Here is a 25,651-nt window from a genome sequence, read left to right as displayed (position 1 = left end):
CACACATCTAACTCAAACAGTAATCAAAACAATAGCACATGCCAAAACCAATCCAGACCTGTTGTAACTGGTTTCCAGACGTGCTGCGCTTCCCTCCACAACAATGTGTGCGTAATCTGATCTCTCACTCTCCTCTACTATATCACAATCCCGGGAACTATTTGACTGCCCCTTGTAGTACTTCTGCATTGTTATGGGAGGCCTGTAGCTGTCCAGTTAAATGCTAGGTGACCATAAATGTGTCTGGAGCACAGCTGTATCTTTCTGTTGCTTCCAGTGGACTAACCCTTGGCTTTGTGACTTCCTCAGACAGCCTTCAATGCCCTTTCTGGCCTCCACTAACCCCTCGTCATTCTATCTACATAATAATTCAGACCAACTCTTAAATGGGATTTTGGCATGGCATGTGGGAAGTGTCCATATAAACACCTGAACAGGATGAACAAATCATTCCAGTGCACTTCACTGCTGTGATGTTCTTCTCAAGTATTATTTTGCTATTTCCCTCCTTCTTCTAACTTTTTACTTTGCGTCATTAAAGATTTAGTTTATGCAAACAGAAATCAAGAGGTGACATGAGTGAAGTGTTTAAACCTGAGAAGTTAGTTAGTAGGATGGATGCCAGCTGTTACTAGAATCCAGTGGCACAGATAGAAGCTTATTTAAAGAAAATTTTATACAGTCATTATAAAGTTTTTCTTCACACAGATGGTGGTACTTGTTGGATCTTTAGCATGATAACGTCAAACTGAGATTTAAAGTTTTGTAACACAGACTAATGAGCTATATTAGGCTGTATGGCAAGTTATGGACAAAATTATTATATTCTTGTAAGAGTAAGGCATGGTGGTGCAGAGGTTGGCCTATTGCCTCATTAATCTATATTCATTGAGTTTGAATTCTGCACCTAGTAGCTGTCAGTGTGGAGTTTGGACATTTTCTGTATGTCTGGGTAGATATTCTTCTAGGTACTTTGGTTTTCCATCCAGCATGCCCAGGATGTGCTTGTTAGGTTAACTGGTAATTCTAAACTTTACTAGTATGAGTGTCGGTGAGTAGGCCCTGCAATGATGCGGCACCTTGTCCATAGTTGCTTCCTACCTTGTGCCCAATTCTGTTGTGACAGGCTCTGACTCTCTGCAAACATGAAATGGTCTAATTGTGTTTGTGAATGCTAATTTAAACTGATCAAATTTGAGTTTATATTTATAAAGCTCACTTCCAATTCTACAGTTCCTATAAAAATGTTCTGCACTTGGAAGGTTTAACACTTTATTATTATACAACACTCAATCTCAGTGGATTTTATTTGGATTTTTTGTTACTGATAACAGAAAAACACTCTTTAATGTCAAAGTGAAAACAGATCTCTGCTAAATGGTCTAAATAAATTACAAATACAAAACACAAAACAATTTGACACACCTAAATCATCATTACTGCGGCCAGTTGGTTTTAGAAGTCACATAATCTGTTAAATGGAAGTTTCAGTTGCTTGCAGTATGAATACTTCTGTATCTTGAAGGTCCAACTTGTGGTGAGACAGTATGGTGGTCTAATCTACACAAGGAAGACAAAAGAACACACCAAACAACTCTGTGAAAAGGTGATTGAAAAACACAAGTCAAGAAATGGGGACAATTAGATATCCCAGTTACTAAATATGATTTGGAGTCCAATTAAATCAGTCATTAAGACATAGAAAGAGCATGACACATCGGAAATCTGCCTAGACAATGCCGTCCAGTTATTGTGCAAGAAGAGGAAGACTATTGAGGGAGACCTTCAGGAGACTTGTGCGAACTTGGAAGGAGTTACAAACTACAGTGGGTGAGTTAAGAGAGATTGAGCAGGCAACAACTGTTGCCTGGATGCTTCATGAGTCACAGCTTTATGGGACAGTGACAAAGAGAAAGCCACTGTTGAAAAAAACAACACACACACAGGTTTGCCAGAAGGCTTATGGGAGACTGAAGTCAGATGAAAGAAGGTTGTGTGGTCTGTTGAGACCAAAAAAACTGCTTTTTGGTTATCAGACTAAATGAGATATTACTGTACACTGCACATTATCAAAAACACATCATCCCCACCGTGAAACGTGGTTGTGGCAGCATTAAGCTCTTGGGGTTGTTTTTTTGCACTAGGCCCTAGAAGGCTTATGAGGCTTATGAGTGTAGGGGAGAAAATGAATGCAGCAAAACAAGGGAAATCCTGGAGAAAAACCTGATGCAGTCTGCAACAAACACGGAGCTTAGGAGAAGGTTTATTTTTTAACAAGACAACGACCTTAAGCATAAAGCCAAAACTACACAGGAATAGCTTAAAAACAACAATGTTAGTGTCCTGGAGTTGTCAAGTCAACGCCAGATCTCAGTTCATTTCAGAATGTGTGTCTGGACTTGGAAAATGCTGTTCACTCACGATATCCATGTAATCTGACAGAGTCTGAGCAGTTTTGCAAAGAAGAATGGGAGGTGGGGGGGTATTGCAGTGACAATATGTGCAAAGCTGAGAGAGACCTGTACACACAGACTCAAGGCTGTCATGGCTGCAAAAGGTGAATTTACTAAATACTGACTTTAAGGGGGGGGGGTAATACTTATGCCATCAATTATTTTTTGTTTTGTATTTTAATAGTTTAGTGTTCTTTGCAGAGACCTGTTTTCACTTTGACATTCGGAAAGAGTCTTTTCTGTTGATTAATATCAAAAAAGACCATTTAAATCTACTGTGATTGAGTGTTGCATAAGAATAAAATGTGAAAATTTCCAAAGGGGTGAATAATTTTTATAGGCACTGTTAATCCCAGTGTGCTAATTGTAAATCTGTGATGGTCCCTGCTCCATACCTAGGATTCTCACTTGATGCAATTTCTGTCAGATACATCTGGCCCATTCTTGCCAAAACAGCACAGAGATCTGCACTGATGAATTTAATGATCCTAATGTGTAAGCCCAAGTAGCGTCTATTTTTTATTTATCATTTAAATAAATTTGCTGTTGCTGCCAATGCAGCTGGATATTGCTTTAATGTATGCAGACAGTGTCAGCACAATTATCTGCTTTCAAATATTTTTGTACTTTCTTTAAGGTGATTCAAACTGAATCATCGGAGCAGGTCATCGCAGTTGATAAGTCTCAGGTGGCGGCCTCACAAGTCTACGTTGCACTGGCAGACACACAGGGCCATTCGCCCAGATCTGAGATTGTGGCCGTGGCGATGGAGGATCTTCTGGAAGGAACAGTCACCCTAATATGCAGTGACACTCAATGATACCAGTTAAAGGCAAGTGGACTCTGGCAAGTGTAAAATAGACCTGCAGCCATGCATCTTCACCGCCAATAGTCGTTTAGATTTTAGGGAAAATTCACTCCAATAAATTCAAGTAATGTATAAATAAATGACTCCAATCAATTGTGAAATATTATCTGAGAGTCTTGTTCCTTACGTGGGGGTGAAAAATGATATACATGAGAAACATGGGTGCTCCTTTTTTAATGGAGTTTGTAGCTATTTTTGACTGACTGCTGCTTTTCAGACTGTTGGACAATCTGCCTGCTAGCCCTGTGAACAACCCTGTAGCTTCAGAGAGCTGCTTCATGAACTACTGATATTGAATCTTCACAACCGTCAGAAATGTCACTTCATTGATGGAGCTTGCAAGTGCAGAATGGAGGCATTCACAGCTTTCTGCAGACATAATTCTAGAAAAAAATATTCTTTCTAGACATGTCACATTGTCAAACACAATGATGAAGCTGACAGAGCGACTAGCTCAAAAAGAGATTGGTTGTGCGGATACGTGTAAATATCTTCTTTCCCTCATCTGTGTACATGTTGCTTGTAAATTTAGTTAAAATATGTAAAGGTTATTTCCACGCTGCAGTATTGCAGATGAAGGTTCAACAGAATTAAACAGAAATGCATATCACCTCGTTCTTTTTAAACAGCTGAAACATTATGGCTCTGTCTTTTTCATTTTTCAGCATAATACCTTTATCTGTTTTCCGGTCATGTAGATATGGAGGTGATTAAAAGTTTCTGGGAAGAGCATTTTACTATGTTGGTTCTGTAATTGGCTACTCTGTATACAAATATATGAATTATAATGTAAACCAAAAATGCTAGAGACTTGTATGGTTCTTGTGTCACAGCCAAGTAAACATGAATGCCGAAAACTACAAAATCGAGTATCATGTTATTGGATTTGTGACACTAGAGAACAATACAGATTTGTTTATCAATACACCTAAAGTCAAAATGTTTCAGGAAGTGTTACAGTATTTTAATGTCACACAGAGAACCACAGAACTAGTAATGTAGTGGAGAGTCATACTTTAGGGACCTTTAAAACTCAGCTTGATGGTCTTTTGGAGAAATTAGGTGGCTAGGATTGGTGAGCTTTGTTGGACTCGATGGCCCATTCTTGGCAAACGTTTTCTAATGTACCACAGTCAAGAAATGGACTACAGAGTTCTATCATGGCAGGATGTATTTCAAAGAATGCCCAAGATTTGCCTTAACATCTGCAACAGAAGAAAAGTGTTGCTACTATGGAATGAATTGTATGGGAAAATTAAAAAGGATATTGCATAAAAACCATACAGTACAGGGATTAGCCAAGGGTCAGATAAATGCAGTCCTAATTTAGAATGAACAAGCTCTGTGGACATTGAGTGCCCAAAACACTGACTCCTGAAAGTAGCACAGAATTCATTGCTGTAAAGTAGAATCACAAGCTATTTTACTTGAAGTGGAAGAAATTTAAGAAGTGTTTCGTAGCTGGGGATGAAATTTGGATACATCACTGTGAATATACTCCGAACAAGAATCAAAACAATGGAAGCATGGTTATTCTTCAACACTAAAGCAGTTCAAGGTCCAAGCTAGTGCTGATGAGATCTTCAGTGCAGTTTTTTTAATGATGTTGAGGTTGTAGTCTGGTGCACATAACCAGTCAATATTTGCTTTGGCACTGGCAGCAGTCAATTATGGTGTATTGTCTTGTGGCAAGTTGGACTTGCCAAGTTTGTTATGGATATGCCTAGTCTCACTCACTGACCCTGTGCACTTAAGCACTGATGATGAGTGATGCCTTCACAGCCTATCACTCCTCAGTACACTACAAAGGGACTCATTAGCTTTGGCTTGAGGAGATCAGACAGGTGGCCCTCAATATAACCTAGACACTAAAGGCTGGCACACCTTGGTCCCCTAGACACTGGAGGGTGTAACACCTTTGGGTTAGACCATTTACCCAAATGGTGTAGTGCTTGCTATTAGATGCATCCTCCTGAGACCTGGTAACCGTGTGAGAAAGAAGTGGCGATCTCCCCACACCAGGTACCCTGTATCTACTTCATTATTTCAATCACTAGAGATGTACAAGGTATCAAAATTTAAAGCAAAGAAATATTTATTAAAATAGAATAACAGTAGCAGAAAAAAATGTAAGTGAAAATAAATGACAGAATGTATTAATGTCCGTATTTGAAATTCTATTCCAAAAACAATCTTCTTTCAAAGTCACAAAGCTTAAACAGCACTTTATGTTAGGAGATGAAAGGTGAAGCGTAGCACCAAAGCAACAGTGTCAGAAGAGAAGTGAGGGAGAAGACTTGTCTTGATGGTGGCTTATCTTGATTTGCAAGTTGAGGTGATGCATGGATGTAGTCTCTGTTTCTCACTCTCAGACAGACAATCCTTTATGCTAAATGGCCCATGTGGGGTTCTGGACGGACCCTGTGATGTTACACACGGATAATTGGTTGACGATGCTGGTGATGGACAGTCTGTTCCAAAAATTTTGATCAAGAAATTATGTGTAAAACACTTTATCTTGTCAGCGTTGTTTATCTACAGTAACCAGTACTCTTGGGAATAACTTCATCTATTGTTTAAGATATAAATTTACCAGTAATTCTAATATGTACGAGGGGGAGTCAAGCTAATATTAGAAAATGGAACGAACCTTAACAAAACTGATCATGTCATTTCTCAATGTAGTCTCCACCGTTCTCAATGCCTGGAAGTGCCTGGATTCCAGCAGAATAAAAAGTTTTGTCTTGTCCTCGCCACCACTCATGCACCCGAGTTACTGTTGAACACTACATGCTGAGGGGTACTACAGTCACTAGTGCAAGTTACTGTGACTTGCTGGAGACCAATGTGAAGTCTGCTATTCAATCCAAGCGGCAGGGACTGCGGTCTCAAGGAGTCTTTTTGTATTGAGTATTTTTTTTTCTAGATTTTTTTCCTTGCGTTTTGTGGGAAGACATTACATGCTGGGGAAAAAAATGAAGGTTATTTTTATATTCAGCTCCCTAGAAAACATAAGGAACAATTGAAATATTGAAGACAATTGATTTGAATTTTGAAGGCCAGTGAATTATTCGGTATGTTTTAGCCAATGATTTTTTTTTTTTGGTCCTCGAATGTTAGAAAGAATTTAACGAGAAGTCTGCACCCATCTAACTCTGAAACTGGCAAAGCATTAGATACCACCTGAGACCTTCTTTGTGGGTGTCTGATGTGGCAGTTCCAAAAGAGAATCTTCTAATCTTCTTCCATTGGCACTTCTGAAAATCTGAATAGTATCAGGGTAAGACCTTAAATTTTCTGTTATGGGGAAGGTTTCCAAGGATCGAAATAAAAGGGCACATATAGTTAGGTCCATAAATATTTGGACAGAGACAACTTTTTTCTAATTTTGGTTCTGTACATTACCACAATGAATTTTAAATGAAACAACTCAGATGCAGTTGAAATGCAGACTTTCAGCTTTAATTTAGTGGAGTGAACAAAACGATTGAATAAAACTGTGAGGCAACTAAAGCATTTTTTGAACACAATCCCTTCATTTCATGGGCTCAGAAGTAATTGGACAGTTGACTCAAAGGCTATTTCATGGGCAGGTGTGGGCAGGTCCGTCGTTATGTCATTATCAATTAGGCAGATAAAAGGACTGGAGTTGATTTGAGGTGTGGGGCTTGCATGTGGAAGATTTTGCTGTGAACAGACAACATGCGTTCAAAGGAGCTCTCCATGCAGGTGAAAGAAGCCATCCTTAAGCTGTGAAAACAGAAAAAACCCATCCGAGAAATTGCTACAATATTATGAGTGGCAAAATCTACAGTTTGGTACATCCTGAGAAAGAAAGCAAGCACTGGTGAACTCAGCAACGCAAAGAGACCTTGACGTCCACGGAAGACAACAGTGGTGGATGATTGCAGAATCATCTCCATGGTGAAGAGAAACCCCTTCACAACAGCCAGCCAAGTGAACAACACTCTCCGGGGGGTAGGCGTATCGATATCCAAGTCTACCATAAAGAGAAGACTGCATGAAAGTAAATACAGAGGGTGCACTGCAAGGTGCAAGCCACTCATAAACCTCAAGAATAGAAAGGCCAGATCGGACTTTGCTAAAGAACATCTGAAAAAGCCAGCACAGTTTTGGAAAAACATTCTTTGGACAGATGAAACCAAGATCAACCTCTACCAGAATGATGGCAAGAAAAAAGTTTGGAGAAGGGTTATCATCTGTAAACTACGGTGGAGGCAGTGTGATGGCTTGGGCGTGCATGGCTGCCAGTGGCACTAGGACACTAGTGTTTATTGATGATGTGACACAGGACAGAAGCAGCCGAATGAATTCTGAGGTGTTCAGAGACATACTGTCTGCTCAAATCCAGCTAAATGCAGTCAAATTGATTGGGTGGCATTTCATGATACAGATGGACAATGACCCAAAACATACAGCCAAAGCAACCCAGGAGTTTATTAAAGCTGAGAAGTGGAAAATTCTTGAATGGCCAATTCAGTCACCTGATCTTAACCCAACTGAGCATGCATTTCACTTGTTGAAGACTAAACTTCAGACAGAAAGGCCCACAAACAAACAGCAACTGAAAGCCGCTGCAGTAAAGGCCTGGCAGAGCATTTAAAAGAAGGAAACCCAGCATCTGGTGATGTCCATGACTTCAAGACTTCAAGCTGTCATTGCCAGCAAAGGGTTTTCAACCAAGTATTAAAAGTAAACATTTGATTTCCAGTTATTTAATTTGTCCAATTACTTTTGAGCCCCTGAAATGAAGGGATTGTGTTAAAAAAATGCTTGAGTTGCCTCACATTTTTATGCAATCGTTTTGTTCACCCCACTGAATTAAAGCTGAAAGTCTGCACTTCAACTGCATCTGAGTTGTTTCATTTAAAATTCATTGTGGTAATGTACAGAACCAAAATTAGAAAAAAAGTTGTCTCTGTCCAAATATTTATGGACCTAACTGTATAAATCGAATGTGTCTGAAAAAGAGAAGCTGGCACTCCTCTACCTGGGACTCAGCTGTTTGTGAAGCCCCAGTCTCAGTTTGGTGAGCCATGATGTTTTAAGAGCAGACTAACCTAGGAGTGAGAGAAGGAAACTCATGAGTACTCGCCCGCCTTTTCTGAATCAACCAGCTGCTGCTACAATAAACGGGTGTCCAGCTGGCTCCTCGACTGTTTATGTAGGGTCCAACCTGGTGATTATTTTCCAATGGCTGATCTACTACATCAATTAAATTGTCTTTAAAATGAACAGAATTTTTGATTGCAGCCAGCATCCGGATGTTTGTTATATACACTACTACTAGTTAATTGATGTTATCAGTATTTTGTCATTCAAGGCTTCAAAGAACACATCATGAGTGCTTTAAGCAGTAAAGCAGCTGCAGAACTGACAAGTGCCATCCTGAGAGAGTGCTTCTTTAGCATTGGACTAATGTCTAAATTTAGAGTTTGGCAGTCTTGAGGGTTTGTTTCTTTAGCACTGGAACTGAGGTGCCTGAAGCTGGGCCACGGTCCCAGTGCACTTCACCAACAGCATCCTCCCATGGCACCGTTAGTGCTATAATGAAGGCTGACCACAGGATCAGATCCGGCCTAATCCTGGTTATAATGATCTCCTGTGGGATGGTGAGCTTCTGGTCCAGATCGACCTTCATCTTCTAGTCCTGGACTATACCCAGCAGACTTGAACCTTTTCCTGCAGTTGCCCTCTCTTGTTATCTTGCCTTCTGGTATAGAGATAGTTTTTGAAAAGCCAGGGGCTGGGGGGAGAAGGGGCTTTGTTGCTAAGATTAAGAAAATGAAGGCTACCACTGAAATCACTGGAAAAGTCATGTAATGTGACATATCCTTCAGTTGGGGTAATAGGAGCTCATGAGATGCGGAGAAATAAAGGATTTAAAGTAGAATTTCATCTCAGGGAAGCATGGTGGTTCAGTGGTTGGCATTGCGGCCGCACAGCTCAAGTCACAGTTTTTTCCCTATCCCCCACTTTATAGGCCTTTGCATTATTATAATCCATTCCAAACTAGCGCAGTTTCTCTTTCCTAGTTAACTTGATTGCATTTCTCTGAGTTTGTTAAAATTCCCAAACATTAGCGCTTTTTAAAAATTGAACAGGATTCACTCATCACTAGTTAAGTAATAGAAGACTCATTTAAAGTGTTGTGTTTGTGTTGTCCTTTCAATCGCAGGGCAGGCATTGGTGTCTGAAAAAAATACAGATTGGACTCGTAAAGTCTGTCACAATCTGTCATCGATGTTACAGTCCCCTAAAACGACTAAATACAGTGCCCTCTATAATGTTTGGGACATAGACACATTTTCTCTTGATTTACCCCTCTGCTCCACAGTTTAAAATTGCAAATCGGGCAATTCAGAGAGCACATTACAGACTTTCATTTAATGGTATTGGCGTATGTTTTGGTCACACGATGTAAGAAGTCACAACCGTTTTTCTGCCTGGACCTCCCATTTCAGGGCACCATAATGTTTGGGACACAACAATGGCAGGTCTATGAAAGCCGTCCTAGTCAGGACTTTGTCGCATATCCCTTTGTATGCAATTACGGTCTGAAGTTTGCAATTCACTGACATCACCAGGTACTGAGGATCTTCTCTGCTGGTGCTCTGCTAAGCCTCTAATGCAGCCAGCTTCAGCTCCTGCTTGTTTTGGGAGCTTGTTCCCTTCAGTTTTCTCGTTAACATATAGAAGACATGCTCAATTGGATTTAAATCGGGTGTCTTGCTTAGCCATTTATGAATTTTCCATTTTTTAGCTTTGAAAAACCCCTTTGTTGCCTTAGCAATGTGTTACGTCATTAACTTGTTGAAGGATGAAGTGTCGTCCAATGAGTTTGGAAGTATCTAATGGAACTTGAGCAGATCAGATGTTTCTATACTCTTCAGAATTCACTGTGCCACTGCCGTCAGCAGTTCCATCATCAGTGAAGAGAAGTGTGCCAGCACCTGTGGCAACCATACGTGCCCAAGTCATAACACCCCATAGCACCGTGTTTAACAGATGAGGTCTGCTTTGGATCTTGGGCAGTTCCTTTTCGTCTCCACACTTTGCTCTTGCCATCACTCTGATCAGGTTCATCTTTGTTTCATTTGCACACAAGACCTGTTCCCAGAATTCTGAAGACTCTTAAGTTCTTTTTCACAAACTGTAATCTGACCATCCTGTTTTTGTGGCTAACTAGTGGTCTGCATCTTGCAGAGTGGCCTCTGTTTCTGTTCATGAAGTCTTCTGCTAATAGTCGTCTCTGACACACATTCACATCTGTACCCTGAAGCCTGAGCATGATCTGATGTTCAGGTGTTGGGGCTTTTTCTTTACCATAGTGTGGATTCTTCAATAATCAGCAGTGGAGGTCTTCCTTGGCCTACCAGTACCTTTGGGATTACTGAGCTCACCGGTGCGTTCTTTCTTCTTAATGATTTTCCGAGCAGTTGACTTAGGTAATCCTAAGGTTTTACTGTTTTTCAGGTTCATAATGGCTTCTTTGACTTTAATTGGTACAACTTGCAGAACACCAGGGAGCGTACCAGCCATCCTAACCGACACAGACGGGCAGACACATTTCAAGTCCAGTACTAACCTTTATTTTTAAGTGGGGCAGCGCTTTACTTTGGCTCTGTACCACAAAGCACAGTTACAGTCCTTTCTTCTCTCTCTCTCTCTCTCCCCCCCTTCCTCTTCCTCCTCCACTCCCAGCAAGCTTCGTGTTCCTCCTCCCGACTCTGACTCCCCAAATGGAGCGAGGCGTCCCCTTTTATGTTGCTCCTTGGAGTGCTCCAGGTGGATTATTAGAGTTACCAGGAATCACTCCCAAGTGTGATGGAAGTTCAAAAAAGGGCTCTGCAGCTCCCTCTGGTGGCCCCCATGGAACCCAACAGGGCTGCAACAAACTCCAACTGCCAGCATGCGCTGTGGGAATCTGTGGTGCCACAGCCACCCAGGAGGGCTGCCCTCTAACGTCCCAGGGGAGGTAGTGCCTTTCAAATGCTGTCTCCACTGGTCCTTCCATCAGAGGAGAATCCTGGCCGGGTTGGACCGTGGCCGTCTGCCACAAGCTCTTGTCCTCATGTTCAACAATGGCAACTACAGACTTCAAAGGGTATCTTATGAAGCAATGAAACCCACCTGAGGAATAACAAACTCCTGAGAAGCCAATTGTCCCAAACATTACTGTGCCCAGAAATAGGGGACCATATATAAAAAGTGTTTGTCATTTCTAAATGGTGGGACAAATATGTATTCAAATACCCTTAAATGGAAATCTTCAATGTGCACTTTAATGGCATCTGAATTGTTTAATATGTCATTTTAAACTGTGCAGCAGAGGGGTAGGGATGTATCTCATTTCTCCACAACTCATCAGTTTTGTTTATTATGAAAGAGCTCAAGGCCTGTTTCAGAGGAGATCTGAGGAGAAGATGGAATTCCCAAATGTCACTGGTGCGAAAGTTTGCAGGCAAGTTGTCACAGAAGCGCCTTCAGTGACTGAACACGCTTACTATGTTAGACCAGGAAACATCAACATTCAATAAACATTCATATCATCTACAGTATAGTTTGGCTGGCTCCTGCTAGTAGACGAGCCTGGCACTGTGACACTTCACCTCCGTCATGTCATGTCAGCCTTCTGTTCATTAGGTGATGTTAGCATCCCGTTGTGGAGGTGTGAGTAAAGAATGAGACAGGAGCTCATGTCAGGTCAGTCAGTTCTTTAACTCTGCTGAAGGGAAGCACTTCATACTTAATGGATATAAGGTAGCATTATAATATTAAACAGTATGATTGGTTAGCAACCATGGTGTGACCCCTGGCTTTATTACGAATCTCCTTTAGTAGTTACCGGGCAGATGTATGTTTACCACAAAAACAGAAGGACGTCAACACAGCTGAGCATAAGCACTATGTTTAATTCCATACACACACACACACACTTTGCTTCAAGCCAACCAACAACTACTCCTGCTCAAGTCCTTAATGACAAAGTGAGCCATGAAGAGCGAAGAAAAGGGTTATCAAGTGAAGAAAGTGAACACGCAAATAACACAGAGTCGGATGAAATCTGTAATAGTGAGAGAGACGATTATGCAGCGAGTGATGAAAACGTCCGTGACCTGTTTACCTGGGCCTTATTAACCCGGTTATTTGCAGAAACCCACTTTCTAAAATGCCATTTAAACCCGTATTCTGGTTAGAGAAACTGGGACATTAGTCTCTGAGAAACTGGGTTAACACACATAGATTTCCTCATGAGGAAGCCAGTTATGTGGCCATTTAAACTTTTGACTGTGTTACAGTTAAGGATTTTGAAGTCTGCTGTTTTCCGTGGCCACCTGTCTTTGCTTGTGCAGGTAGAAAATGGTAACAGTGAGGCAAATGCTTTGGTGATGCCATTATTCCCTTTACTGCCTGAAATAATCTGTCTCGATATTCCAGAAATTGATACATTTATGTTGATGCTCTGAATGTAGAGTTCTAAGCACAGCAGCACAATCTCAGAAACTGTGTTGGGGTTAACATGTTAAAAGTAAGGTGCGTTAAGTAGTCCGCTTACTTTTTAAAATAACAAGTAACCTAACGAAGTAAAAAGACCTGCTTTATTTATTATGCCAGCAACACTGAGTGTAAGGCAAGAAGCACACATACCAGTCTCAACCACACAACCAAATAGAGAATAGTGTGCTGCGTGCAATCAGGAAATCTATAAATAAATAAAGTGTGTGTCTAGTTGTATTGGAGCTACAGTAAAACCTTGGATTGCGAATAACTTAGTCTGTGAGTGTTTTACAAGACAAGCTAAAAGTTTTAATAAATTTTAACTTGATAAACAAGTGATGTCTTGCAATACGAGTAGTCCGCATAAGCTTTGTCTGCCAAGCGTGATGTGATCACAACTGAGCCAATGGTTCTTCTCTCTCTCACTGCGGGATTGTGGGTAATTGCCTCCCATTCTCGGGCTCAGTCGGTGTGCCTCACTCATATAGTCAACATCCGTACAAGTGTATACTGTTTACTAGAGCATTGTGACCACGTGTGTGTGTGTGTGTGTGTGTGTGTGTGCTGTAACATGTGAGTCCCTGTCTTGCACCCCAAAACACGAAGCTGAGTCTCAGTACTTTAGCAAAACCAGCTTTATTCAGCGTGAAAGAGGAACAGCACAGTTATTTATTGTAGCGGGATCTGCCACTCTCCTATACACAGACACAGCAGTCAGACATTTTCATGGCCAGATTGATGGCCAAATAATACTGTGCCCTTGCATTTATAATGTTCCTTGCATCACCCATTGACGGTAGGCGCTTATAGCATGACTGGGATCTTTTCGGATTCGCTTTTGTGGCGAACTACTACAGCGCTAGGTGGCTGTGGTTGCTTCGGGATGCTCTTCCGCATGTCGTCCCGTTTTGGGAGAATCCCATAAGAGTTTAGAAAACGTACAGTGCGTAAAGCATTTTTTATTTTGTGTCCAAGTGAAGTGACTCTTCAGGCAAAAGCAACTGTCATTGGATAGGTTTCCTTGTTAAAGTTGCAAAAAAAGAAAAAGATTCCAGTGAGCCAACAGATAGCAGTGGTTCCATTAGTTAGAGTGAAAGTCGTCCTACACAATAACCGTCCTCCTCCTCCTCCACTTCTCTCTCGTCTCCCTCAAACCAGCCACAATTCTTTTCAAAGGTAAAGTGCAGGTTAATTTGTTTGATGTATTTTTACTTTATATTTCATATTAATCATTTTTATGTGAATATTTTTGGGTTGTAAAGCGAATCATATGAGTTTCCATTATTTCCTATGGGGAAATTCGCTTTGATATATGTGTGCTTTGGATAACAAGCCATTTCCGTACTCGCAAACCAAGGCACCACTGTATTTGCTATAGAAATGTTGAAACGGTGCGATCTGGTGGCCTAGCAGCCATTGTTCATACCGTGAATCTTTGGAGGCTCCGATGATGGAAGTGAAAAGGGGATGGATGTTCTTTACTTCATAGCATTTGAATAGCTAAATGTATTTACAAAACAAGAAAATGATCACAGGCTCCATGCTTATCTTTGGATTCATGGTGGCTGATGCTGACGTTTTAACTCTTTTTTTTGCATAATTTAGTGACATTGGAGGGCTTTGCCAAAGGAGAACTCCATAAGTAGATTTGTGCATGTAAATAACGGAATGAGATTAGACTGGAGTCCCCGTGGACTATGATGTTTGCTGATGACATTGTGATCTGTAGCGATAGTAGGGAGCAGGTTGAGGAGACCCTGGAGAGGTGGAGATATGCTCTAGAGAGGAGAGGAATGAAGGTCAGTAGGACCAAAACAGAATACATGTGTGTGAATGAGAGGGAGGTCAGTGGAATGGTGAGGATGCAGGGAGTAGAGTTGGCAAAGGTGGATGCGTTTAAATACTTGGGATCAACAGTACAGAGTAATGGGGATTGTGGAAGAGAAGTGAAAAAGAGAGTGCAGGCAGGGTGGAATGGGTGGAGAAGAGTGTCAGGAGTAATTTGTGACAGACGGGTATCAGCAAGAGTGAAAGGGAAGGTCTACAGGACGGTAGTGAGACAAGCTATTTTATATGGGTTGGAGACGGTGGCACTGACCTTTAAAGCAGGAGACAGAGCTGGAGGCAGCAGAGTTAAAGATGCTAAGATTTGCATTGGGTGTGACATGGATGGATAGGATTAGAAATGAGGACATTAGAGGGTCAGCTCAGGTTGGACGGTTTGGGAGACAAAGTCAGAGAGGTGAGATTGTGTTGGTTTGGACATGTGCAGAGGAGAGATGCTGGGTATATTGGGAGAAGGATGCTAAGGATAGAGCTGCCAGGCAAGACAAAAAGAGGAAGGCCTAAGCGAAGGTTTATGGATGTGGTGAGAGAGGACATGCAGGTGATGTGTGTAACAGAACAAGATGCAGAGGACAGAAAGATATGGAAGAAGATGATCTGCTATGGCAACCCCTAATGGGAGCAGTCGAAAGAAGAAGAAGAAGGAACCAGTTTTCTGCCTTCTCCAAGTTACTCACCTTATCTCAGTTGTCACACATGTGCACCTGGTAGGGGTCATCCACCTCTCAAAGCGAGGGGGTGCTGTCACTAACACTGTCTTCTTTCCCTTCCGTAGTTCCAACAGGCAGCCCCAGGACGAATGCCTAATGCCCGCCTTCTGCTAGAGATGGCCCCGCCCCCTTCTGGTCTGGACTCTGTAAAAACAAACCACCCCCAGAGAATGGTGGCTCATTCTGGAACCACATGACAAAAGAGACGGAGCTCCCTTTAACACACTATATTATGTATTTTCTGGCTAATTTGGCCATGAACTTGATAGGGCTTGTGAGCACAGAAGCGCTTAAACATGTTTTCTGTTTATTTTTTTCTTTCAAATACTAAGGGTTGCCCGGTTGGTGCCCCAGCTATTTTGCTGGCTATCTTGCAATTGCGCTCACAGCATGTAAACTTACTCAGTGCCTGTGTTCCATCACAGTTTACCAATGCTGACAATGTCAGCTTAGCACCCCATTGATCCGTACAGGTTCTAAAATCAGACACTCACCCCGATGTCATAACAGCTCTTATAGATCAAATGCTAAATTCTTGTGCTTCCCCCCAGTTCAAAAGATGTGTTCGGCCACCACATACAGGCTAATCCTCATTTATTATTTAAAAAAAGAGGAAAGTAAATAATAATAATAAAAAAATCTACGCTACAAAACAGGGTGGTTCAGTGAGCAAGGTTTGTGGGGCATTGGCCTGGCCTGGCACTGGACCTGATTTTCCTTAGTTAAGTTCCTGTTCCACCCCCTTGTCCTTTCAGCCCACTTGACTGCTCAGCAGTACTGGCACTCGGCTTGTACTGACATTTCCCAAGATAACTCATAGTAGCTTACAGCACAATTCTTCCTTACTGTGCATCCCCACTGTTTTTCTTTATAAAACTTCCTTTTCAAAATGGCCTCATTTTCCCCTTTCTGTTCATTGAATAAGTCTCAGTGTGCACAAAATTAGAACGCTGCCCTCGGATTCACACTACTGTTGGCAGAGTGGGGGTGGGCGAGTTTCAGGCATCAGATAAACTCCTCTTATACTTGAGAGCCTTTCATGTTGTTCAAGCTTTGCCTAAAGAGGGAAAAAAAAGTGTAGAAGGAGGAGGAGATGGGAGATGCTGTCGTGGAGTTTTACGGGTTGAAATCGAGGACGCGGAGTCTGCTGCCGGTGCCATGAGGCGGTTAATCAGGCCCTGAGGAGAGTGTTTGAGGAAGAGGAGGGGAGGTTGAGTTTCCCTTAAGAGCCAATAGAGGAGAGAAGCTCACCCTCAACTCTGCAGGAGCTCTCTTTGCTAATTGTGTCTTTCATCGTACTGTGAATTAATTCTCTCATTCAGTAAGTCAACAGCGGAGCCTGCTTGAGCAAATAAAGCTTTTGCTTATCCTCTGTATCTACCCAATACCATGCCGGATAGGTACTTTATTATTTTATTTGACCCAAATTAGCTGAGGTGGTTACCACTTTGTATGCCATTGTGAGTCCAAGTGGATAAGCTACCCATCAAAATGGAGTGTGTCATTTGACCCAGGTGAAGGAGATATTGCAAATACCAGCAAAAGAAGAAGGTAACATCTATTAAACTGCACCGGTAAGAAGGAGGGTCCTGCAAAGGGTACACACCTAGCAGATGCTGTCTCTACAAACCCTAAATAATCCGTTTGGGAGGCTCCAAAGAGATCTGGTGCCAGATGTTGGGTATATAAACTGTACATATATAAAATAGTAACTTATTTGTCTGTTTGTTCATTTGCCAATACGCAAATATGACTTTACCAATTTTCACGAAATGTTTTCATGTGAGTTGCTAGTGGTGTGGAGCACTGTGCAAGAGCAAATTAGTTTTGAGATGGACTGATTTCTAGCATATAAGTTGATAAATATTTTGTATGTCTTGACAAAGCAGATGTAATACAGGGTGGCACAGAGAAACAGGAAATTTTTGAACTAGGTGTTGGCGACTCTGTGGCATCGGCAGTTATTTGGGCCCAGTGTAACTTCGTTTAGAACCTTGCCATTAGTTACAATGGAGCAGTGGAGTGGTGCGCAATGAGTGTTCACTGTGAAAGCCTTTTATAACAATGATGATAGTGTGACTGCTGCACAAATGGGAATTTCAGTGTCATTACCAGAGGACGTCACGATCATGTCCTGCCTGCTCATGCGATTACAACATGGGTGCAAATTTTGAAGAAACGGGTTCAACCTTAAAAAAGAAGTCCCCAAGTGGAGCCACTTCACATAATGCCCAACAATCGGTGGCAGCTATTCGCTGATTGCTTGGAAGGCGCGTCATTTCATGCAATGTGACATTCCATGGCCTCCGAGATCCCCAGATCTCACTGTTTGTGATTTTTTTTCTGTGGGGACATCTTAAAAGCCAAGTGTACCGCACACATCCTGCAACCATTGCTGAACTAAAAAGGAGGACTGAAGAGGAAATTGCTAGCATTCCTCTTGACGTGTTACATCGAGCAATGCAGAATTTCCACAACAGTCTGTCAGAATGTGTAAGGAGAAATGGACCACACCTTCATGATGTTTTCTTAAAAATAAAAAATGAATATTGAATAAATATTGATTACCATCATTAATTGTATTTTGTAATATGTTTATTCATGCATCGAACGTCAATTGAAAATTTCCCATTTCCCTGCACCACCCAGTGTTTCAGGAGGCATGTTTTATTTCCTTGACAAGAACAGCGGTGCTTTGATGTTTATCTAACCAACACACCCTGAGTCTTTAGGATTTACTCAGTGTTTTGTCTTGATAGAGTAATATTTTACTCTACTTTCCACTTTTGTATTATTAATATGTAGCCTTTGTCAGAATGCCTCAAATCTCTCAGACTTACCACTGTTTATAAGGTATTATAGTATATAACTTCTCCCCACCTTCCCTTCTACATTTATAACCTCAGGCAATTAGGTTTAGTAAAAGACAAGCAGGAGTTAAGTTACAATTTAAACAATGTATTATTGGTATGCAAAGTACATTTGAATATTGGCAACCATACAACCTGATAAATGGTGTTGTGTAGCTTCAGGCAGCACACAGACTTGTTAGTTACTTAGTTCATTTGTGGTCAGCTTTCTTCCGAACAGGCCCCATGCCTGTCTCAATATGGCTGCCGAGCTGTGCTCTTCATTGTGTTGTCCTTTTCAGTTCATGCATCAGTTTGGTAAGAGAGAGAGAGTGAGAGAGTGAGCAGATTTATAGATTTTCTGTCCAACCCCTAGAGCCAATAGGGCATCATGGTACTTAAAGGCTTCTGATACAAGCCAGTTTCAAACAGCCATACTTCAGACCAATGGGGGGATAGAACACCTTCACACCTGCCATCCCCCAAACCATATGTTAAGGTAAAGCTTGGCAGTTAGGCAGCATGGCTTTGTGTGGAGGATGAGAAAGAGACTTTAGCAGAGAAACACTTGCCAAACTGGTTTGAGGCACTCCCCAACTCTGTCGTAAAATTCAAAGACACTCATTCCTAAAAGCGGGGAGTAAACATGAATGCTTCTCACTAATGTAACACTAATATTACATTGCTTTGTCTAAATTACAAATAAAGACATACAAAATATTTATCAACTTGTATGCAAAATTTCACATCACAACACTTAGGATGAGAAATTTATGGTGAGGGGATGGAGCATCAGATCAGCTTGGCAAAGGCTGCTGTGTTTGGACTTACAGTACATGAGCCAATAAGCCATTCACCGCAGGAAGGCCATAAACTGACTAAACAAGGGGATGAGTTGTACACGAGCACTTTCACTGGTAACTGGCCTAGAAAGGCACAGATAAACTAATTCTGTTGGGCTAAAGTATGGCTGTTTATGATTGCTTTTGAATCTTAAGCCATTCTGTACTACGATGCCCCTTTGGTTTGTGTTTTGTGGTTAGAAGTTGATCACCTTGACTTTACCTTTCTCTCACTATCTGGCCATGAAGAGGAGACCATGATGAGGACAACTGTATCTTGGTAGCCATAGCGAGACAGACGTGTGGCTTGTTTAAATACTCCATTCAAAGGCCTTGTGGTAGTAAAGCAAGCCAGACTGAAGATAAGCCGATGTAAGCTGTAAGGATAATGTTTGCCAATATTCATACAGTATTCTGCTTCCTTAGTATTTTGGGCATTTCTATCAATAATACATAATTACATCTGTAGCTTAACTCCTGCCTGTTTCTTTACTTTGTCTAATTGCCTGATGTTACAGATGTAAAAGGGAAAAGGAATGGAAGTGCTAAACTACCTGATCACAGAGTGGTAAGTGTATGGGATTTTAGACATTTTATTAAGGTCTACACAATATAGAGAAAATAGAGTCACCGTAAGACCCAACATGATCAAACAAATTTCTACTGTTGTATTGTATTTCTGAGGTGGCAATGATAGATTGGCCATCTAGTTCTGTGAAGAGGATTACCTGTGTTCTGTGTTGTGTGTTGTATTTTTGACACCCATTAATGCCCAGCCTACCTGGAAGGGGGTTTCTCTCTGAACTACCTGTCCTAAGATTTCTTCCATTTTTTCCCTAAAATGTTTTTTGGAAGTTTTTTTTTTTTTTTTGTCTTCTTAGGGAGTCAAGGCTGGAAGGATGTCAAAAAAAACAGGGCCTGTTAAAACCTATTGAAGCAGTCATTGTGTGATTTTTGGGCTTTACAAAAAAAAAATTGTTGTTTAATTTGTCTGACTTATATATAGACTGAATGGATGTGGGAGAGGATTTGCAATGGAAGATGGGACCCAAAAACCAGCATTGAACTATAGGACTGCAATACCCATCAGGCAGCAGGAGAGTGAGCATGTACAAAGTTTTGTACCCACCAGTACGAGATCTTATCTATTATCTTATCTTATCTACTATTTAATTGTCTCACTGAATTGCAAAAAATACATATGCAAAAACCAAAAAAAAAATTGAAACTGGAGTTGTTTTGCTTTTATTTATCCAAAAATATGCCAATGGGGTATGATAAATTTACACGACAAGATTCCTTAAAATAAGTTAAATAATCTGACATGCAAGTTTCTCGATAAGTCAATAAATCTTACAATAAGAAAAGCAAGTTTTAATGGCTTAATATAAAATTAAGTTTATTTTTTTGCCATGGATTACAGTCTTTGTTCTAAAATTATGTCATTATGTCTCATGGTGGGAAGTGTTTAGCAATGTTGAATTTGTAAAAGACAGTTTTGCCTCATACCGATCCCCCCCACAATGCTTTGAGATCAGTCAGATTAGGTTGGCAGCTACTCACTGCTATTTCTTAAGATAATAGAATCTTAACCACTACCCTGGCTTCTATTTCCTCGACATTAACAAGATACCACTCTTATAATCTTTTTCTTCTTCTTCTTTCGGCTGCTCCCATTAGGGGTTGTCACAGCGGATCATCTTCTTCCATATCTTTCTGTCCTCTGCATTTTGCTCTGTTACACCCATCACTTGCATGTCCTCTATCACCACATCCATGAAGAACCTTCTTATGCCTTCCTCTTTTTTTCTCTTCCCTGGCAGCTCTATCCTTAGCATCCTTTTCCCAAAATACCCAGCACCTCTCCTCTGCACATGTCCAAACCAGCGCAATCTTGCCTCTCTGACTTTGTCTCCCAACTATCCAACCTGAGCTGATCCTCTAATGTACTCGTTTCTAATCTACTCCATACTTGTCACACCCACTCTTATAATATGCCTGGTAAATGCTGTGATTTTATTGAAATCAAACCAAGACACAAAATTCAAGATCGATATGTGCGTGCACAATTCACAAGCACAAAACGAGCAAGAAACAATGTAAACAATGCAAATGACAGTTAACAGTTCAACACATATTAACTCCAACAATAGGAAAGTCCCATCCCTAATCAGAAAACACTCCATTAAATGCCATAAGGAAGACAGAGAAGGTTCCCAGATAAAAACACAGTTTATTCCTACTGACCCTTCCACAACCTGCAAACTGACGACTCCACCAGGATAAACCTTCCTAACTTGTCTCACCACGACACACAAACAACCCACCTCTGGATGGTGCAGAATAGGCCTGCCTTCTGGTTGGTTGTATTTCTTCTGGCCAGAAAAAGTTTATCTCTCCCTGCAGTTGCTGAAGTCGTCTGAGTTTGAAAATCTCTCCTCTGCTCGGGACTTCCTGTCCCTTTTAAATTTCTTTCTGCCCTTGCAGTTGGCCACTCCAAAGTTCATCTCCTCCCTTAAGGGTGCAGAAATCTGCACTTCGGGCAATCATCACAAATTTATGAATAGACAAAAATAAGGGGAGACAGCAACAGCCTGTTTATTTTCATCTAGTCCCTTTTCTGAGAAATTTAGGGGACCAGAAGGGTGTATGGTGTTAACCCTTTGATAACTAAACACAATTAAGAAAACTTTAAAAGTACTTAATCAATTCCATGAAAGCACCTAAGTGTTACTCCATATATACCTTTCTAACTTATTTATACATTAGTAAGAAAGAAAGAATGAAAGAAAGAAAGAAGCGGGTGCCACATGTACTATTGGCCATTTGTTGGTTTGAGTCTCCTTAGTGTGTTCAAGTTCAAAGTTTATTGACATGTACACAGTAAGGAAACATGTTTCCCTGTACAATGAAATTCTTTCTTCACTGTCCATACCAAATGACAAAACCAACGTATAAAGATAAATATAAATAATAAGTAGCAGATACATAATAAGTAACAGAGGCAGCATAAAGTATAAAAACAGAATAGAAATATAAAGTGTAATATGCAGGTAGGTGTGTGATGACAAGTCAAATACAGTTACAGTTGTGTGAGGTAGATAGAATGAGGTGAACCATGGTTATAAACTCCAGTCAGTTATTTAGGAGTCTAATGGCCTTGGGAAAGAAAGAGTTCTTTAGCCTGGAAGTCCTGCTATTCATACTTCTATACCTCCTGCCTGAGGGTAGCAGTGTGAACAGTTTGTGTGGGGGGTGTTTGGGGTCCCTGTCCCTGAGGCTCGAGGCAGTTCTCCTGTGGACTCTGCAGTTGTAGATGTTCTGCAGAGAGGGCAGTGGGGTATTGGTGATCTTCTCAGCAGTCTTTACCACTCTCCGCAGGCATTTGTGGAGTGTGTAACTGTGGAAACGGGTTGCTGTGGGTTCAGCCCAAAATGGGGAACTACACCTTTAAGGTTTCTTCCATTTTTTCCCTACAAGGTTTTTTTGGGAGTTTTTCCTTGTCTTCTTAGAGAGTCAAGGCTGGGGGGCTGTCAAGAGGCAGGGCCTGTTAAAGCCCATTGCGGCACTTCCTGTGTGATTTTGGGCTATACAAAAATAAACTGTATTGTATTGTATTGTAAGGGGAAGACACAGGACGATGATCTAAAGAGGATTTAACCTAGAATGGAAGGAAGAGAGAGAGACATCGAGAGGTGAAGCAAGGAGCAACAGTGTGTTAGTGCCGAAAATCCACTACAGGAGCCACCTGCTGGAAGGTTTCCAACTGAGACACGTCTTTGAAGATGACCTTTTTTATAGTTGTTCTGGAACAATCAACTTATGGAGTGGTAGGATAGAACGTTAATGCTATTGTCATCGGCTGACTACATACTCCATTGTGCTTCCAGCATTTTATCGTCCTCTTAAACTTTAAGGACAGTAAATCAAACAGTGACAATTCAGGGTAAATGCGTTATCTTTAACAATAGCATCTCGCGTCCTAATTTAATGTGATAAACATCAGGCTGGGGGACTGTTTGAGAACAAACATGACAGTACAAGGTGACAAAATTGTTCATCACAAATGAAGAGCTGAGAAAAAAATGCAAGCAAATTACAATCCCTTGATTACAAAACCCGATACATCAATTAGAAAGAAATTCACCAAACAAGAGACTCTCCAAATGCTTCTTAAACATACTGTGGGATTCAGCATTTCAAATGGTGGAGGGCAGCACATTTCACCAGCCAGAACTTACATAAGAAAAGAGTCTGGACAGAGATTTGATAACAGAAATGCCATCGCTAGATAGATAGATAGATAGATAGATACTTTATTAATCCCAAGGGGAAATTCAGATGTCATTCAACAGCAGACCTGAGTGGTTGAGAAGGAGCAGAGGACCACACAAGTGTCTCCATATATGTTGGTGCTGATCCATTGACTACTCTGTAGGCAAGGATTTGAACTTAAATGTGCTGCTACAGGAAGCCGGTTTAGTGATCTGAATAGAGGAGTGACAAGTTTCCACCACAATGGATTAAACACTAAACGTGCCACTGCATTTTGAATCATTCTGCAGCGTCTTAGTGACACATGCCTATACTCTGGCCAGCAAAGAGTTGCAGTAGTCAAGACGTGACAAGCCCAAAGTCTGGACCAGGCGTTGTGCTGCATACTCTGTCAGATAAGCTCCGATCTTGTGGATGTTGTAAAGAGTAAATCTGCAAGACTGAAAGACCATAGTGATATGGTCCCTGAAGGACAGCTGGTTATCGATCACCACCCCATGGTTGCATACTGACTTGGTGGGTGTTAATAAGAGCGAGCCAAGCTGAACAAAGATGAGGTGTTGAATAGACGGGCAACATGGGCTAACAAGGTTGAGCTGGAGATGATGTTCCTTCAGCCGGTCAGTTTGACATGCAGAGATTCCAGCTGAGACCTTTGTGGTCCTCTGAAAGGAATGATAGATACAACTATGTATCACTGACAGAGTGCTGATAAGGAAAACCCTTGCAAGACATTTTGATTTATTTAGGGTCTTTGAAATTTTAAAACCAACTGCCTATTTTTAGGCTTGTATAGGCCAAAGCCTGTGGGTAGTAGTTGCGAACTGGCTGCCTAGAGGTGAAGCCATGTCAAGACAGGCCAGCAAAGCTACTGGCATGCTTTGTGAAGTATTTTGGAGGCCTCACACCTTCTTTTGCCATGTTTGAAACTCCAGTTCTCAACACAGAATAGGTGCAAGCCTTCCAACAGCCCAGACCTTCAATGAGCATATTCATTAAAGGAAGAGGAACTTGATGAATTAAAATGCTTCCATAGATTTCTCCATCGGAGATTTACCCGGGTTAATCCAGCTTAGGGCCATTTGGCTGGAACATCTCTAGGGACTCCACTCTAATAGGGTTAGTTAGAAGTCTTGAAATAATGTTAAAGTGACATTTGTGAGAAAAATAATAAAAAAAAACTGGAGGAAACTATGTGTTAGGCACTCAATAACTAGATGCGCTCACAGAGGTGGGATTGGGTAGGGCACAGTCCCTTGATGCCAGCTTTTCAGTAGGGTAATAAAGTATGTCTAGGTCATGTGACCCTAGGTCAAAGTGCATTTTAAATTATTCTGTATATCACATACACCTGGTTAATGTTGCACTGCAGCAGATGCTGATTGGGGGTCCCAAGGGTAAATTGCAGACATGAGGATGAAGTCTCCATCAAATCCTCACTCTGAAGATTTTTGCAGACCGGCCATAGGCAGTTTTAACACTTAATGTCCTCTGCCATTGCATTTCAGACACTTATATTTTAACTTGTCAAAATTCAAAGTAGGCTTTTCTGTAATTGTGCTTTGTCTATTAGAAGTGAGGCTCCATTCCCTGCTGACTCCTATGGTACACTCACTCAGAGTACTGACATTTTGACGCACGGATTCTCAAACAAACTCCACTCAGAAGTTATGAGTCCAATCAAGGACCTTGGAACTGAGAGGCAACAGCGTTGAACTCTGTGCCACCATGTGGCCAGATAAATAATCTGCCATTTTAGAAATACGAAAGTGTGTGAAAATTTTATTCTGAAAATAATCTTTGTCTGATCTGCTACAACATTTTTCATCTGTTAATGCAGTGCTCTGTGCCCTTACTGATTAACATGTGGCTTTGGTGGTGCCAATATTCACCTCTTTTTGGGTTACGAGAGCATGGAATAAGCAGCAGAATGACCAGATGTGACAGGGTGTGGCCACCCTCTGTGATGTGAGCCTTCAAGTACAAATAACTTCTCTAAATTTGATAAATATGTGGGATGCTGTCGACATTTTCAACTCTTCCTGGTGTGACGTAGAAAAAAAAATAAAACCCATGAGAAGGCTTTTCGCCTTGATTTCACTCCAGGAATTGTCAAGTGAGTGCAGCTGAACTTTTGACTTGCTGATTATGAATTATTGAAAAAATAGAAATCCATGCATTTATGCAGAAGGTGGGCAGCTGGAGACGGTGCCCATATGGCAGCTGAATTCGAATCACATCTGTAATTAAAGATATCTCTCTTTAGTATCTCTTCTTTTTACAGCCG

General features: G+C 41.2%; 1 protein-coding gene across 1 annotated transcript in view; it reads left to right on the top strand.

The window, feature by feature from the left end:
- The window catches only part of zbtb40 (zinc finger and BTB domain containing 40), an 89,497-nt gene extending 85,548 nt beyond the window's left edge, over positions 1-3,949 (top strand). The window contains exon 18 of the mRNA XM_028807717.2: positions 3,091-3,949. Within this exon, the coding sequence (XP_028663550.1) occupies positions 3,091-3,273 (183 nt within the window). The 3' untranslated portion in view covers positions 3,274-3,949. The remainder of the gene's footprint in view (positions 1-3,090) is intronic.
- The last annotated feature ends 21,702 nt before the right edge of the window (positions 3,950-25,651 follow it).

Source organism: Erpetoichthys calabaricus, chromosome 8, assembly GCF_900747795.2.
Source record: "Erpetoichthys calabaricus chromosome 8, fErpCal1.3, whole genome shotgun sequence".
Classification (NCBI taxonomy): domain Eukaryota; kingdom Metazoa; phylum Chordata; class Cladistia; order Polypteriformes; family Polypteridae; genus Erpetoichthys; species Erpetoichthys calabaricus.
The sequence above is the reverse complement of the archived record's forward strand: the minus strand, read 5'-3'. Positions and strand labels throughout refer to the sequence as shown.